The sequence below is a fragment of the Primulina eburnea genome, chromosome 4, assembly GCF_022965805.1.
Source record: "Primulina eburnea isolate SZY01 chromosome 4, ASM2296580v1, whole genome shotgun sequence".
In the NCBI taxonomy this organism is placed as follows: Eukaryota; Viridiplantae; Streptophyta; class Magnoliopsida; order Lamiales; family Gesneriaceae; genus Primulina; species Primulina eburnea.
Genome location: NC_133104.1, coordinates 40,988,238 through 41,006,178, shown reverse-complemented (window position 1 = coordinate 41,006,178; position 17,941 = coordinate 40,988,238). Strand labels below are relative to the sequence as shown.

General features: G+C 32.9%; 3 protein-coding genes across 3 annotated transcripts; all 3 read right to left on the bottom strand.

Moving 5' to 3' along the window:
* Window positions 1–4,583: 4,583 nt before the first annotated feature.
* On the bottom strand, window positions 4,584–5,381 carry LOC140829887 (auxin-responsive protein SAUR71-like). The gene has a single exon (XM_073193172.1). The coding sequence runs from the start codon at window positions 5,324–5,326 to the stop codon at window positions 4,967–4,969; it is 360 nt and encodes a 119-aa protein (XP_073049273.1). The 5' UTR covers window positions 5,327–5,381; the 3' UTR covers window positions 4,584–4,966.
* Window positions 5,382–11,102: 5,721 nt separating this feature from the next.
* Window positions 11,103–12,000, bottom strand: LOC140829886 (uncharacterized). Its single transcript, XM_073193171.1, has one exon. It carries the CDS (start codon window positions 11,810–11,812, stop codon window positions 11,207–11,209), a length of 606 nt encoding a protein of 201 aa, XP_073049272.1. The 5' UTR covers window positions 11,813–12,000; the 3' UTR covers window positions 11,103–11,206.
* A 2,542-nt stretch (window positions 12,001–14,542) lies between these two features.
* On the bottom strand, window positions 14,543–16,427 carry LOC140828983 (alkane hydroxylase MAH1-like). The gene is given in 2 exon segments (XM_073191902.1): window positions 14,543–15,116; window positions 15,118–16,427. Coding segments are annotated over 2 exon segments (1,521 nt in total). The 5' UTR covers window positions 16,267–16,427; the 3' UTR covers window positions 14,543–14,744.
* Window positions 16,428–17,941: the final 1,514 nt, after the last annotated feature.

Below are 17,941 nucleotides of genomic sequence, written 5' to 3'. Positions count from 1 at the left end.
TCAATTAACATAGCATACGAATTATGTACCAAGATGTATTACATTCCAATTATTGTTAATATGGAAAAAAACTGCTGCAAAAATAATAAAATGCAGTTACGATAATTTTTGTATTAATTTTAAAAATCGATCCACTTTAGTCTTTAAGTTAGTTCTCCTAATAAAGCATATGGGATGATAACTCAATAACCATGTATTTTGTTTGCTGACAACTATTTCTTTTAAAAAGTATAATTACAAGTCCAAATCAAATGTTTTTACAATTCTACAATCGAAATTTATTGTTTTCAAAAATTGACCTAGGTCAATTCTTCTTTGACTTGAGTATTTATATACCCCTAATTATGTGCTTCATGTTACTCTTGCCAAGTGACATGTCATATACTCATATATAGGGCATCCTCAATTCATACCGAATTTTTTGGTGTTTTCGATATGATAATGTCGGTAAAATCACGACCATTAGATACGAACATACCCCCTATAGATTAATTTGATGTTAAATTTTAGGTGACAGTTATTGCAATATGAGGTTTCTTCAACTAAGAAAGTAACTTATGTCGGATAACGTATAAACATATACTTTTATATATAATTTTTTTTTAAGATGAAACACACCAAAATTATGTATCTACAGTTGATTTAGCTAATGCAAATTATATATCAGTCTGAATATCATACAATTTTTTTTTCTTCAACGAATCCTTCATTTTTTTAAAAAATTTATTCAGACAACAAAAAACCATATATGTAGCTGTGTGTTTCTGTATTTACCTAATGGTCCAATAGTATTTGGACCATCGGCCTGTTTTCGAAAAAGCCCATTCTATCAAGATTTGTAGTGGGCCGCGATCTTCATCTCAGGTATTTATTTGAACAACATAGCACAAACGACTTCCCATTTGTCCCTCTGTAGGGGGAATGGTATCAAAATGAGCCATTTTTTAAAGTTCTAATACCATTTTTTCTGCTTATTTTTTTTTCAAAAAAATAAAAAAAAATTAACATGAAAAACAGATACCATGTTCCCAATATTTTATCATTCGAAATCAAATATTCAAACTAAAAATATTATTAAATCACACCTCTTTTTCTATGTTATCTGCAACAAACATTTGACTATAACGAATTATGCAGTGTCAGATTATTACACATTCAACTTCGTTAAAGTTAGATAAACTGAATTGAATTGAAATGATTTCACGATGTATTAATGCCTTAAAGTGAAAACAAGAAAAAATAAGAAGCGTGGATTGGCAGTAGACAAACCAGGTTTGGAGAATGTTACTATCACATAATTAATGACCTTTGCGGTAGTTAATTAATAGTAGCAAAGGACTCGAGACTAACGTAATACTTATTGTCATGTTCTACTTGCGCATACTCAGAGTAATATCCGTAATCATAAAACCTGCTTAAAGTAAATCATAGCATCTCCGTTACACCCGTGATAAAATATGAAAAATTTATGAAGCTACATCGAAATCGATATATATGAATCGTCCCGTACGTAAAATATGAGTATACAAATCTATATGTGCATAATTGAACATGAACTAGTGATGAGAGATCAAATTGGAAACTCATTATCAGTAGCACGCTAATACGTCGAGTCAATTGGTCGCTCCCACGGTCATGTCAAGATTTTGGTTATGAAATGTCTTGGTCGGCGTAGCATGTTGGTCCGTAGAGTCGGTGGTTGGATCACGAGACTCAGTTGTCCAAGAAAATAGGACTGCACGACCTTACGCAGTTATCTCAAAAAATAAAAGATTCGGCGTGATATGCAAATACCACATAAAATATCATGACAAATAGAATACGCATCGTGATCATATGAGAAGTAAAACATAACACATAAACTTGCATACTCAGCCGAATATATCAGTTAGTACTTACGTACCTCTATTACGATCCTGAACTATACTGATTATCTACTCGTTCCAAGCCTAGATATTAATTAATAACCGTTATTACTCCACAATCATGTTTTATACTAACTACTATCTACCAATCAAATAAGGCCCTCAAATCATCTTACCACCTCCATCGTCCGTCCGTTGGGGTCGATATTTATGTCGTTCGATCCTTGAGTCGCCTATTTCGCCGAAACACTTTGCAACTCATAAGACCTTCGAGAACTACTAGAAAGCCTGGAATAACACTAGAGTCAAGAGGAAACTGTTAAAATGATGTGAAATTTCTGATTTCTTGATGACCTATTTATAAGCTTAGTTTCAAAGTTCAGCACTTGAGTTCGGAAGGTCCGAAATATACATGCCACCAGCTTTTTTGACACCTCACGATTCGGAAGCTCTGATCTTGGGTTCAGAAGCTCTGAACTGCTATGTATCTATGCTTATCAGATTCGTGATCATATGTACATCTCTTGTGAAACGGTCACACGAATTTTTATCTGTGTGACGGGTCAACTCTACCGATATTCACAACAAAAGTAATACTCTTAGGGTGTGTTTGGTTGAGTGGATTAAATAAGGATAGATTAATAATCAAATATTTATCGTTAAAATTTTAAGTTGTTTTAATAATCATTTTGATCCGTTTAAGATACAATTTTATGAATAACTATTTGATTAATAAAATTGGATCTTAAACCAGGTCAAAATGATTATTAAAACATCTTAAAATTTTAACGATAAATATTTGACTATTAATCTATCCTTATTTAATCCACTCAACCAAACACACCCTTAGCATAAGAAGTAATGTTTTTTCATGGATTACCAAAACAAGATATCTATCTCACAAAATAAGACCCGTGAGACCGTCTCAGACAAGTTTTTACCTATTAAATTTCATACTTGCTGGTATCTCCTCATTTATTTTACGTAACTATATCGGCACGTGCAAGTTAGGTGGCAGGTATTATAGCCGACCTCTAATTAAATGAAATATGACTTTTCCAATTTTTTTAATATTTGATGCAAGATATAGTTAACCTGCATTTCTACCCACGGGGATTGTCAAATAAATAAATTATTAAATTTATATATATCTCTCAAAATATATGATTTAACTCATTTTTTTTTATATTTTTAGGGCTTTCCAAGTGACCTAATAATGAAAGAAAAATAAATTTAATTGGAATAATTGTATCCTCGGAATATTTGATACAAGTTTTATGAAATTATATTATTTATTTAGTTAAATAATATTTATATTTTAATTTTATTATTATAATTAAATGTTTCATTTAATACCGTATCGCTTTCGATTATGTATTAACGATATACTCGAGAATAATGGTTTGGAATTCAAGGTGTCGGACCAACTTATTCAAGGGTGTGCTTGAAATGAGCGGTTTGTACTATAGATTTCATATCCATGAATTTTTTTGAATCAGTCTACGTTCGGTTAATTTCAAATACACTCTTTGTTATTTCATACTAATTTTTTTTCCGCGATGTACGAATGCTATTTTATATAAATAATTATTAAAATTATTGAAGTGTGAGTATTTGAATAATCATTTAAAATTATTGATATTGTGTAATAAAAATATTTAATTTTTAATTGTTACAACAAATTATTATACGAAAATGTTTACATCATTTCAGAAAGAGTGAGTCTTATGTGAGACCATCTCACGGATACTAATCTGTGAGACAGATCAACCTACTCATATTCACAATAAAAAGTAATATATTTAGCATAAAAAATTATATTATTTTATGGATGATTCAAATAAGAGATCTATATCACAAATTCGACTCGTGAGATTGTCTCACACAAATTTTTGTCTTTCAGAAAATGCTTAGACGAAAGAGGGTAACAATCTTCTGCCATCAAATTGATTTCTTTACTGTTATATTCAATATATTGGTCGAATGAAAATGTTATTAATTAAAAAAAAATTTACTTATTATTTTGTCTATTAAAATTTAGATATTTATTAAATGTTTTTTTAAGAAGATATAAATTCTTATTATATATTAGATAAATGAATTTAATTAAAAAAACTAATTATTTTTTAAATTATATTAAAAAATATTTATAAGATACACAATAATAATAACGATAATAATAATATCAATTTATGAATATTCAATATATCAATAATCCACAATGATATTATCCGCTAAAAAATTACACAGGAAACTTTTGTGAGACGTTTCACGAATCGATTTTTTTATACATATTTTCTATTTGAGTCACCCATGGAAAAAATATTATTTTTAATGTCAAAAATTGAACTTATTATTGTAAATATGAACATAATTGACTCGTCTCACAGATAAAGAAATATGAAACTTTATCTGTGGGACCGTCTCACGAATCTACAACCGAGAAACGAAGCTATTCAGTCTATATTTACAATAAAAAATAATATTTTTGACATAAAAAATAATATTTTTTCATGGTTCGAATCAAATAGAAGATCAATATCACAAAATTAATATGTGAGATCATCTTGTAAAAAATTTATTTGGCGTTTGTTATTCAAATCTCTCTTCCAAATTAAATATTTTCATCGAAGCACTGGTTACTTTCTAATATAAAGCGTGTTCTCTAGAGAAATTATGTGCATGACCGTTTAAGAATCAAATGGAATGACTTAGATGTCAAGGTAACAGCTGTTGCTTTGAATAATTAAAGGGGCAAATTAAAATGTATCTTTTTAATATACATAATATATACATATTTTTAAGTGAAATTTATATTTTTTGGAAATAGATTATATCTGATTTTAAAACCGATCACTTCCAAAGACTTCCGTGCTTGCCAAGGGGCAACAGCCAACAAGATGAGGGGGGGAACTGAAAATTGCTCAAAATGACGAAATGATCATGATCCATTTTCTGCTCTGGGTTTTCCACAAAATAGACCTTAAATATTTCACTCCTTCACTTTGCTATTTACCAAGAATTGAAGCAGCAGTGGACCTCAAAAAAATCGATTGACTTTATACGCTAGTATGTTCGCGGCGCCGTCGCGTCGGAATTAGCTAATGCAATTCGTCGGAGAGCGAGTTGATGATCTCCAGGAGGTCGCGTGACTCACCTCCGACGCTTAGCGTCTCGAGCACGCGCTTGAAGAGGAACACGTGACAGGGAATCCGGAGCACGCCTGTCTGCCTGTACCCGTACTCCTGCGCAGATTTGTTGAGAAGCTTTACGAATATCGGATGGTTCAAAAACTCCGCACTCACAACGAATCGTTCCATTTCGTCTCCGACGTACACCGGAAAATGACCCTCGGGCACGCCGCCGGACCTATTTCGATAATCATCCGCCGAGCGCGGGCTTATCAAACAGTAGTTAGAAGAATCGGCTACTTTTGAGAATCTTCTCATGAGCTTCCTCATAATTTTTGGGTTTGGTTTCAGAGAGAGAGAGAGAGAGAGCGAAGCGTGCTGTGAGGGAAGAGAGTTTTGGGGGTATAAATATACAAGGGCGAAGGGGCATTCATTGGTTGGCAGAATTTCCAAAAAAATCGAATAGACCGTATTTTAATTTTCCCCCAAAAAAAAAAATATAACGGGAAACACTAAAGCCAACAAAATTGTAAAAGGCTAGGCGGTTAAATTATTGTGTTATTGAATTGGGTTTCAATTGATTTTGCAATGATGAAGAAAATATAATTAGGTTAAATTAATTATATTGTTACATGGTTAATAAATTATAAGAAATATATAAACAACATGTATGTTCGGAATAGGTCTTTTATGAAACGATCTCACGAATTTTTATTTGTGAGACAGGTCAATCCTACTGAGATTCACAATAAAAAAAATAATATTTTAGCTTAAAAAGTAATATTTTTCATGGATGACCCAAATAAGATATTCGTCTCACAAAATACGATCGATGACACCGTCTCACACAATTTTTTGCCCTATGTCCGAGAGTGAAAATGATTGAAACAGAAAGACGTAGTCACTCATCTAGAAGAAAGAATCAAAATAAGAGAGCGCTTTCCTAATTGAAGGCAACCGTTCTGCGCATAGACTGGAAAGTTAGATGAGATAAATCCGGATTTTTTTAAAAAAAAATCTACTAGATAAATGATTTTTCTTAGTTTAACATTGAGATTTTTGCATTCGTCTTCCTTATGTATTTATTGTATGTTGTACATATATTCATTTTTAGCTGCAAAAATTACAAAATAAAAATGGCAAAAACTTGTGTGAGACGGTCTCACGGATCTTATTTGTGAGACGAATCTCTTATTTGGGTCACCAATGCAAAAGTATCACTTTTTATGCTAAGAGTATTACTTTTTATTGTGAATATGGGTAGAGTTGACCCATCTCACAGATTATGATCCGTGAGACGGTCTCACATGAGAGTCACTCAATAAAAAATTATTAACATTCTACGAAGAGATAGTCGTTTGACGCCTGAATCCTAATAACTAACTCAATAAGCTAAAGATATTCATTCACACACAAAAAAAATGCCTATAATTTTAGGTTATCACGATAAGTGTGACATCCAACTAACCTAAAGCCACCCTAGTTGAGATTTTTAAATACAAAAAAATCGGTGATCAAACATGCAAATCACAATTAGGATGGGGGTTCTCCCCTTTTAATACACAATTATAACACTTAATAAAAATTGAATATTAGGTTGAACATGGAAGGTGGTTAATAAAGATCGAAATATTGCTAATCGATCACGTTTTATAGATTGTTTGAGACCTCTACAAAAAAGTTATTATTGATTTTTCTTTCACGAATTTGTGAATAAAAAATCCATAATTACTTTTTTAGAGATTGCAAACACTTTTGTGTCATATTCAACGAGGAGAACAATTTCACAATTTTATTTTGTTAAATTCAAATTTTACAATTTTCAAACTTCATATAATTATGATTCTTGTTTTTTTTTTTTTCAAAAAATTTTATTTGTTCACACACAGTCTATTTAAAATTTCTTAAATATAATTTTAAAAACTTAAATTTTAGATTCAAGTTTTAATTTTCTTTATAAAATGAGAACTAAAAAATGCTCTAAAAAATCAAGTCATGAATTACATGTATGAAAGGTAAAAAGAAAAATTTTGTGTGAGACGGTTTCACGGGTCGTATTTTGAGAGAAGGTTATCCATGAAAAATATTAATTTTTATGCTAAGGCATTGTTTGGTACATGGGATAAGGGTGAGATTGATAAATAATCCCCCTTATCCCATGTTTGGTACATTTTTAAAAAGCTCATGATAATATCATGACCCTTAATAAATAAATTTTGAGAAAGATAAAACATCTTTTGTAAGATGTGTGATAATTTTAATGTAATAATAAAATAAATTACAAATGACTTAATTACCCCTAATTTAAATACATTTAAGTTAATGTTAAATGTTTATTAAATACATACATATATACAAATATATAGATACATATAAACACACACACAAATATATATATATACACACATGTATATATATGTGTGTGTGTGTGTATATAAATATATATATAATTTAAGAATTGAGATATGCAATTACTTACAAGATTTTGATAACAATGAAATATAAGTTTTTGTGATAGTGTTAATTTTGTCATTACAATTCAATATATAAATTTAACCAATCTTGTTAAAATCATACCAAACATTCAATATGTTATCTTATCATTATATTTATCTTTATACTATATATCCCTTACTTATCATATCCTATGTACCAAACTGTAACTAAGAGTATTACTTTTTATTGTGAATATCGGTAGGGTTGACCCGTTTCATAGATAAAAATTCGTGAGACCGTCTCCAGGGACGGATCCAGGAATAGAAGTTGGGGGAGTCTTGAACTCAATATGATAAGTTATATATTATTAAAAAAAATTTACATTATATCGTTCAACGAAGTTGTGCCTACGAGATTTTAAAACATAAAATTCATCAATAATAGAATTTACATCAATATGTTTAGGTAAATTTCGTTCAATATAGAGTGTCAAACAATCGACAAGAAAGTCATCCTCCATTTTATAGCGAAGTGCCGTCTTCACATGCTTCATTGCTAAATAAGCCCGCTCAGTAGTGGCAGTAGACACAGGTAATGTCAAAACAAGATTAATTTTCTATTTTGAAATAGTTCAAGTTATAATCCTAAACAAAAATAAAATAATTATTAAACAAATAAACAAGTAATAGTCAATCAACAACTCAACAACAAACAATCAAGAAACCACAAATCACGCACAAAAAAGCTATAAAAAAACAAAATAAAAAATGTATAGCCGATTCTTACCTGGATTGTTGCCTTGCCGATGAGCAATTCGATTTCTTCGGGAGCCCGCAATTCTATTCTGTCGCTAAAGGGCTTGGGACTAGGGAGAGAAATTTTGTAGAATTGAAGTGGGGCGGATCAGAGAATATGGGATGAATTTGGTCTCATCCTTGTAAATGGACGGGACTTGATTGGACTAAGACATTGATGTACGACGGTTTTTGAAACAACCGTCGCTATTAGCAACGGTTTTTCAAAAACAGTCGCTAATAGCGACGGTTGGAATTAAACCCGTCGCCGATCCACATTGGCGACGGTTTTACTAAACACGTCGCAAATATTAGCGACGGTTTGTAAAAACCGTCGCTAAAAAAAATTGGGCTGTAATAAATCCGTCTCTGACCGTCTCACAAGATACCTACTCAAGTTAAAATATCAAATTAATAAATAACATGAGCCCACATTAACAGAGATTCTTTGAATTATTACATGCAAGTATATTTTCACTGTGATGTTGTCAAATGTTAGTTTTTATTAACTTACATTAAAACGTGAATGACTCACATTATCTAATAATATTAAAATAGTCGAAAAAACTTTCCATTGGCTGTGTTTCGTTCGGTCAGGTCGAAAATCATTCCTACTCTCTATGTTCCCATTTTTAATTTAATTTAGAGATTTAAAATTGAATGTTGTTTATTTGGATTTCAAAGTCGGAGGGTTGGTATGATACACGGAGAAAGGTGGGGATGAAATATTATCCGACAAAAAAAAATGTCCTCGATTAACCGAACCAACACAAGATTAAATCGAATGGAATTTTCTTTTTTTAATAAAGAAAACAGACTGAGAATGGATTAGATATTGACAAATCGGTGGGCCCGTCGGGCTAATCATGGCCCGGTATTGTATTTTGTCAGTAATTGGCGAGGTCTGGGGATGATGGGAAGGGAAAAGAAGCTAAGTCAAGACTCAAAAACGAAATATATGTTAGATTTCACACCGTTGTAGAAATTGGATCAATGACCGTAGAGAACATCGTATATATTTGATAAACTATCTCATTTGTTGATTTAAACGTGTTTTGATACATAAGTTTTAACTTTAAAAACATTTAAATAATCTCAGCTTTTAAGATTGTTATTTATTTTTTTAAAAAATAATAATAACGGTTTCGACGTTTTTTATTTTTAAATAGAGATAGAAGCATATGCTCAAACGCCAAAAAATTTGTTTCCAAATAAAACACACTTTTAGTCCTGACATTGAAAATAACTCTATGGTTTCCAAAAAAAAATTTGTAAATGATTTCACATGAGATGAATTTGAATTTCTTTCATGTATTGATATAATGAAAGGGGTTTTTTTTTTAATTCCAAATGTATGTAATTTGAGTGAGTCTCATGTGAGACCGTCTCACAGATTAACTCACGGATCTTAATCTGTGAGACGAGTCAACCCTAACCATATTCACAATAAAAAGTAACACTCTTAGCATAAAAAGTAATATTTTTTCATGGATGACCCAAACAAGATATCCGTCTCACAAATACGACCAGTGAAACCGTCTTACACAAGTTTTTGCCACATAATTTTATAACATTCAAACAATTCTGGTAAACTGATGTTGTGTTTGGATTGATAGATTTGATTTAGAACAAGTGAATTGATTTGGAGAATGATTTAGGAAATGAAATTTAAATGACTTTGATTTTATATGTATTGGAAGTCTACAACGTTAAAAATTGCGTACTATAAAACGTTGGGAAAAAGAGATCAGTCTAATTATCATGCCCTATAAAGAGAGGACACGTAAATTCTACTCTAGAAGGTCCGAAGGTGACCATATCACAGTCGTTGCCTCCCCTAGCAAAAGGATCATTATTGCTGGTTTTCAACGCACAAATGACTCGTGAGTATATATTTTTTGACAAAAACTTGTGTGAGACGGTTTCACGGGTCGTATTTGTGAGACGGATCTCTTATTTGGGTTATCCATTAAAAAGTATTACTTTTTATGCTAAGAGTATCACTTTTTAGTGTGAATATGGGTAGGATTGACCCGTCTCACAGATTATGATCTGTGAGACGGTCTCACATGAGACCCACTCATATTTTTATTTGAGTCGCGCGAGATTATATTCGTTATAATGATGTTCGTGTCTATTTTTTTTAGATTAAATGTAATAATATCTTTTATGGTTGAGTCTGATAAGATATCTGTCTCATAAAATTGACATGCGAAAGATTTACTATTCGGTTTATGAAGAACAAAAATGGTAGAAGGGATTTAAATTTAATATAGTATATATAGATTATATCAAGATGCATGTTAAATATTTAATCTTTTTTTTTAAAAGGGATTTAAATGTGGTTTTTGTAATATTTCGTACTAAGTAGTTGTCCTATCCCCATGGGGTACGCGGAGCCAGGGCTAGCGGTTTTATTTGACGATTGTGGAAAGTTGACGAAGGGGAATTGCATAGTGGGGTTTGGGGTGTTGAAAAATACGCGGTGGGCACGAATCAAGTTACATGATTTGGGTCCATTTGCTGACTTTGGAGCTTTGTCTCATTTAGGTATCACTAGCCCGACGACATTAGTCCATTATTTGTCCTTTTTTCTAAAAACAAAATATTAACACGCTAATACGTATTTCATTTTTTAAAAATCAAACATATTTTACCCTTTTTTTATTAAAAAAATTGGCAAATTTACTCAATAAGATAAGAGGTTTTATGTTTGATTTTTAAAAAACATGATATCTAAAATGCTATTAATTATGTGAAGCATGACGTATATCACATGACTCGTTTTTTGGGTCGACCTGGCACATGGGCCATGGTATTATTGGGGCCAACCGGAATGAGTGATCCATTAATGATGAATAAGCCCAAATAAGTGGACTCTTGATTGCTTCAAAAAAATAAAATAAAATAAAATAAATAATAACAACTTCTCCGAAGACAAAATTATCGAAGGAAATGAAAAGCCAAATGTATCCATCAATCAACCGCATAAAACAACCCTGGTGAGAGCCAGAGCCAAACAGCCCGCAGCAAACAAAAATAGAACCACAAAATCCCTGCCCGACCATTTCCGAACGGGTTCAGACCCGACCCGCAAACTCTTGGCCCTTCTCAGGGCGTCGACCTCCTTGAGCAGATCGAACTCCAATCCCTTTCTCTTCAATTCGTCCACACACTTCTCCAAAAGTTTAGAATCCTCTTTCTCCCTTTCCAGCATCTTCTCCAAGTGGGATTCGACGTCGTTCTTGTACCGAATGGCCCATACAAACCCGAGGGTGCATAGAAGTGAGCTGACTGAAGGGACCCATGATCTACGGCAGAGCTGGGTCCGGGTCCCGCCGGAGGTGGCGCCGAAGAGGAGGATCAAGGCGGTGGAGTGGAAGAGGAAGAAGAGGCAGTATAGTTGGGTTATCTCCTTTCTGGTGGAGTCGATTTGGGTTTGTTTCAGGGAGATACGATTGAGGATCAACTCTTGTTCTTTGAGCCATTGCTTGAGGAGAAGCTTGTGGGTCGGGTTCTCGGCGATTTGATGGAGAGGGTGCGGAGGTTTCGGGTACGTTATCGGTAAATTGCTTGAATCGGCCATTGATTTGGTGGTGATTTACAGTAGAGAGGGCAATAAAACTTGAATGAAAGTAAGAAGAAGGTGGAATAACAGTGCAAGGAAGGAGCGCTCTTGGGCACCAACGGTCAAGTTTATTTACTTATATTTTGAATTTTGGCAACGGTCGAATTCACCAATCAATATTATGCCATGATACGGGGATCCGATGAAATTACGATTATTCCACACACAAACTTTTAGCAAATATCATTTTTATACTTATATATTTAGAAAATGTCAATCTTGTAAGTTGGAATATTAACAGATTTCAAATTCTTGTAAAGCTGATCAATCCAAAATTAAAGAGCCGAAGGCCCATATAAAATTCAAGAGCAATAACCACTCCATTTTGATAAATTTGCAACTAAAAGCATTACATAATAGGGTTAGGGGCGTGGAAGAGTTTTCGGTGTGACCTCTCTCGTACTTAAATCAGTTCAGAGAGTAAACTTAAGAGAGTGATATATTAATGCTAAATCAGCAAGAGAAAGTGAGAGCTAAAAATGTGACCAATAACTGGTTTTTATAGAAGGTGTAGATTAATTACATTGTTGGAGTAAGACTCTTGCTGAGATAGAATCTTACCTGAGATAGGAGCCCTCAAACCGCTGGACTCTGTGACCATGGCGGCTGGGACTATTTTCTTATCTTGATTATATTTAACAGAATCTTGCATTTATCGGAACCCTTTATCTATTAATGAGAATGTGTCTTCACATTCCCTAACTACATCAGGGCTCGGATTTCCTATGGTTGGGTTCGGTATCTGGGCCCTTAGACCAACAATGAAGTTTAGACCTTAAGGGCTAGGACTAATTAAGAAATGAGCTTGGATCCACCCAGATGTGTCAATTTTAGAGGGTATCAATGTAATTATACCAAAAATTAAAGATCTCAAAGTTGAAAAATATCTCATTTTTCATACAATGGATGGAGGAGAAATTTCAATTTCCTATCTAATCGAAATATTACCCTGAAATTTAAACTCAATATCATATGATTCTTGGGAATTCACCCCCCAAGAATCATGTTGGTAAGAAAATCATTGATATTTTATAATTTATGTCAAAAAAAATTGAAGAGATATTTTGCTGAAATATAGATCAAGAAAAGAAGAAATTTTCTTAGAGCATTCAAAATGTGATTTTTCGGGTATGAAAACTTCAATTTTGGAAATAATGTGTAGGAAATTTAAAAAAACATGTATATCATGAAAAAATGACCAAGATATGTTTTTAACTGCATATTTAATAATAATATGATGATATTTAAACTCATTGATTTCTCATATAGGAATTTTAACGATCAATTTCTCTGGAGGATTTTAACTTTTTTGAATCTCCTCAAATTTTTATTGCAACTATTGGACAATTTTAAAAAAACAATCTTAGTCCCTAATTTCCATTTTACGTGCCTTGTCGAAAGTTAAAAAGCAAAAATTTGTTGCGGGTATTGACAATTTAAAATAATTATCTTACTCCCCATTTTTGCAATTTACGTGTCTTGTTTAAAGTAAATTTTTATTTTTTGGAAATATTGACAAATTTAAAACAATAATATTAGTCCTCATTTTGCAATATTTTACGTGTCTTGTTGAAATTAGTGATGTGAAGTCTCTCAAGGGCTGTTAATACTTCTTTATCAACCATTGTTGTCGTAAGAGATGAAAGATCTGAAATTGTTCGGAAGTTGTCTCGTGAGATGTTGCTAAAACAATGAAATCTATATCTTTATCACCTCACGCCACATCATCGAGCCACCATTTTTTGAGTTGTACAAGGAATTTCTCATCATTGCTCCTCGTGACGATGCATACATGCGTCGTCAATGCGACCTTTGTGTCGCGCTCGGCTCGGTCTCATGCTCGAGTTTGATCGGTACATAATCTCTCTCTCTCATATAGAGCTGTCAAAACGAGCTAGCGGACAGTCTAGTCCACAACTAGCCAAAACTCACCACTAGGCTAGGCGGGACAGGGTGGGTTGAGAAATACCAATATTGGGCTGTGTACTAAGCGGGCGGGATATATTTAAAAATTAAAAGCATGATTTCTGATTGTTGATTGATTTCTGATTGTTGATTGAGATTAAAATGAAACCATAATCATGGATTGTTTGATTATTAAACTCTCTCCTCTCAACCCATATTCCCCCACCACCTTTTGAAGGACACCCACGGCCGAGACACATCTTACACTACGGCACGTCTGCCACCCCGCCGCAGGATTGTGCACCGCTTTCCGACCGTTGATTATCGACCCAAATTTCATATAGATTTCTAGTGCGATCTAGACGAGGAATATATTTTTCAATTGTGAACTTAATTATAAGTTTGAAAAAAGGTGAATTCAGTTGATTTGTTCAAGAGAATTATAACAAGATTTATCTCCGCTAATTTCAGAATAGTTAGAGCCGAATGTTATATGCTAAAGATAATACACTACAAAAAAAAAGTGTCCGCGACGGTTTTTCAGAAACCGTTGTTTAAACCGTCGCTATTTAAAATATTGCGACAATTTTAATAAAACCGTCGCTAATTAGCAACGGTTATTCATGCAATATAAATTAATAACCTTTTTTTGTATAGATCTTCATTAATTAGATATTTGCTATATTTTAATATACTTGATCTTATATTTTAAAGCTTATAAATAATAAAGAGGCCAATGAACTTAAATGCAATCATAAACAGTATCATCATCAAAGAAAACTTAATTACCACATTCACAGTTATCATGGATGCATCACTACGTCACCGTAACCGACTCTCGGATCTGTTCGCCTTTCGGACAAACGTTATTCTTAGATTTTGTTCCTGAGATTGAGCAAAAATAGATATTTCTGTACTGGCATACCTAAAATATTACAGTGCGTAGAGAATATATCATCGAGTATGACAGAATATTTAGACCGATTTAGCACACGTTTCTTTTGGACAACTTCACTCTCAATCCATGTTTCATTTGAATTATGATAGAATCACTTGCAGAAACCTTGTGCCCTTTCACCACTTCAATGTTGTAACGGTATATAACAGTCGCAGCCACCATTTTCATCTGAATAAAGGCCATTTCTTTACCTAGACAAGTTCTTGGCCCGGCATTGAAGGCGGGGAACTTGTAGGATGGCTCGTGTTTCATACCTCCTCGTTCCAAAATCCATCTCTCCGGCTTGAAATCTAGGCAGTCTTTCCCCCATATCATCTCCATTCTTCCCATTGAATAGAAACAAAGCAGAACCATTTTGTTCTCAGGAATGTGATTTCCTGTCGGAAGAATATCAGGGTCGAATCGGAGCTTTATGTTCCAATGCCACCGGAGGGAAAAGCCTGAGAGACTCACATAGAGCTCCGTGGAGGTATTTTAGCTTTTTGGACTCTTCCACGCTGAAGTTCCTCCATTTCTTATCCTCTTTTTCGTGCAATTCGTCCTCGATCTCTTGTCGAATCTTCATTTCCGCTGAAGGGTTTGCAGCAAGTAACCAGAAAAGCCACGCGAGACAAGTACTTGTTGTATCTCTTCCTGCAAGCATCAAATTTAACGACGTGTCCCTCAGGAATTCTCTCGAGTCATCCCTTGAAGTATAGTTCTTTATCCCTTCATATTTCCTTTCGAAAGATTTCAACATGTTGAAACCATCTTCCTCTTTTTCTACTCCATCATCAATCGAAACACGGGGATATATAAATTGGTCGAACGATTTCCAAGCTTTCATCAAAGTCCTCTCTTTACCAATTTGCAGCCATTTTTGGAGCTTCCAGATCCACTCAGGCACCATATGCCTATACATCAGGGCTTCCACAGCGCCATTGAAGGCCTTCTCACAAGGAATATACGGCAAATCAACGCTCAAACTATCTGGATCATAATCCAGTACTAATTTACAAATGTTGTCAAAAGTGAATCTCTGGAAAACATCCTGCAAATCTAACTCAACCCCTTTTCCAAGGAACCCGTCAAGAACCGGAATCAATCCCTTTTCAATTTTCTCCCACATATTCCTCTCCAAGAAACTGTAAAAATTGGGCTGAGTCATCAGTGAAAGCGTCGTTTTCCTGTGAAATTCCCACAACTCGAAATCAGCATTGAAAATCCCATCTCCCAAGATTTCAAAAATCTTCCTGAATTCAGGACCCTTCGGGTAGTTCGAGAATTTTTTGCTAAGAACGTGATGAATATTTGCAGGATCACTCGTGGCCAAGATATCCATGTTGCAAAACCAAGGCCCTTTGAACTCAAACGTCCCACTCGATTCTGTTAAGACTTCTGTTGCATACTCGTGAATTCGATGAGAATTCTGAAGAACAGCCGGGAGCATTCCGAGAACTGGCCAATTAGTCGGCGCCGAGCTCTTCTTCTGGGTTCTAATCGTCAAGAAACAAAGAAATATTACACTGATGGGAATCAAAAAGATCTCAAGATATGCGAAGAGGGCCATGTATAATGTATTCAAGAAGATAGGATTTCTTTTTTCTTTTTCTGGTATGCTTTTTGGCTACTTCTTGAAGAGTTCTAGCGGATGACATGAAATGGATGGACTATGGAGTGCGTTGGGAGACCTCTTCTTATTGTCGTCGTTTTGTTGTATTACAGCATGGGGTATTGCTGCGGTGTCTGTTAGACAGACAATATTTCCAAACAAATCACGGATTTCTTTTTATTTGGATCAATTATTTAATAATATTATATTATATAACGTTTATTTGGATTTATTCATTTCGAATTAATATATCTGAAATATATATATATAACAAAATTTTCAATACTATGTTATTAACAATTTTTTTTTTAAAAAAACTATCTTTAGAACATTTTTTGAAAAAGAATCGATGTTCATATTACTTATAATTGCTGGAGGATCTTGTGCCAAGGTAAAACTTGAAATAATATATTAGATATGAAGAATGTAGTTAAAATAATTTTATTAGAAATACTTAAAAATTATATTTTGTGTGTTCGTATTTTTTTTAAATACATCTACACTTGATTCACCTTCAATAATTTATATACAAAAATAATATTCAAGGATATCTAAACTTTTATTTATACTTATGCAATAATTAAAATGATGCAGCTAAATAAATTAGTCATATAGACTGCGGACACGAGATCCGACTGATTAGTAATCGGGCCACTTGGTTGGTAAATGAGCTCATCCGACTAGTAAACAGGTCCACGTAGACAATATACAATTAATTTGTGGGGCGTCATCTACGTCACGAAACTCGTTAAGTGGGCATCAGGAGGATTATAGCGTAAACACTTTGACGCTCAAGTCAATAAGCAGTTCAAAGAAAACTCAGAGAACTAAAGAACTTTTATAAAAATGAGAGCATACCTTGAATTGTACGGAAATTTCTCTATTTATAGATTTTTAAGAGCGTCTAATGGGGTTGGGCTTCTGTAAACATAATCAATATTTTGGACCTCAATAGTGCTAAATCTAATTGATTTTACTAACCCAACAAATAATCGGTCTTATACACATCAAAAAATACAAAACAATATGGAGAATATATTAACTTTGAATAAATATTTATTAATTTTTACATGTAAAAATCCTACGAGATATTATTTTTTACTTAAAAAAAATTATCGTAGAACTTTTCTTTCTAAACTTTCAATTTATAGAATTTAAAAATAATTTTCCCCGATGCAATAAAATAATAAACCAGTATTGATTAACTTGATTTTACGGACACTAGGAAATGGAATAAGAGCCACCTAACATATTTTTTTTAAAAAAAGCTTGATTTTACGAACAACAATTAATAAAACATAATTATTACTATAATTTTATGTTAATAACACCTGTCATATTTTTTTTGTAAAATGTAATTTTGTATAAGATAAGATGCTTCATATATTAAAATAATATAGATAGATTCAAATTTTTAAAACATATCTATATTAAATTTAAATATATTAGATACTAATATAGAAAAATAATCAATTGGGTAAAAAATTGGATAGTGATATTTATATTGAGAATTTTTAAAAATCGAATATTTAGGGATTTTTAAGGTCAAGAATATTGAAATGGACGGAAATAGCCCAATTAAACGAAACAATTATTCAAAAATTCCCGATATTTGTTAAAATAATTTCATTAT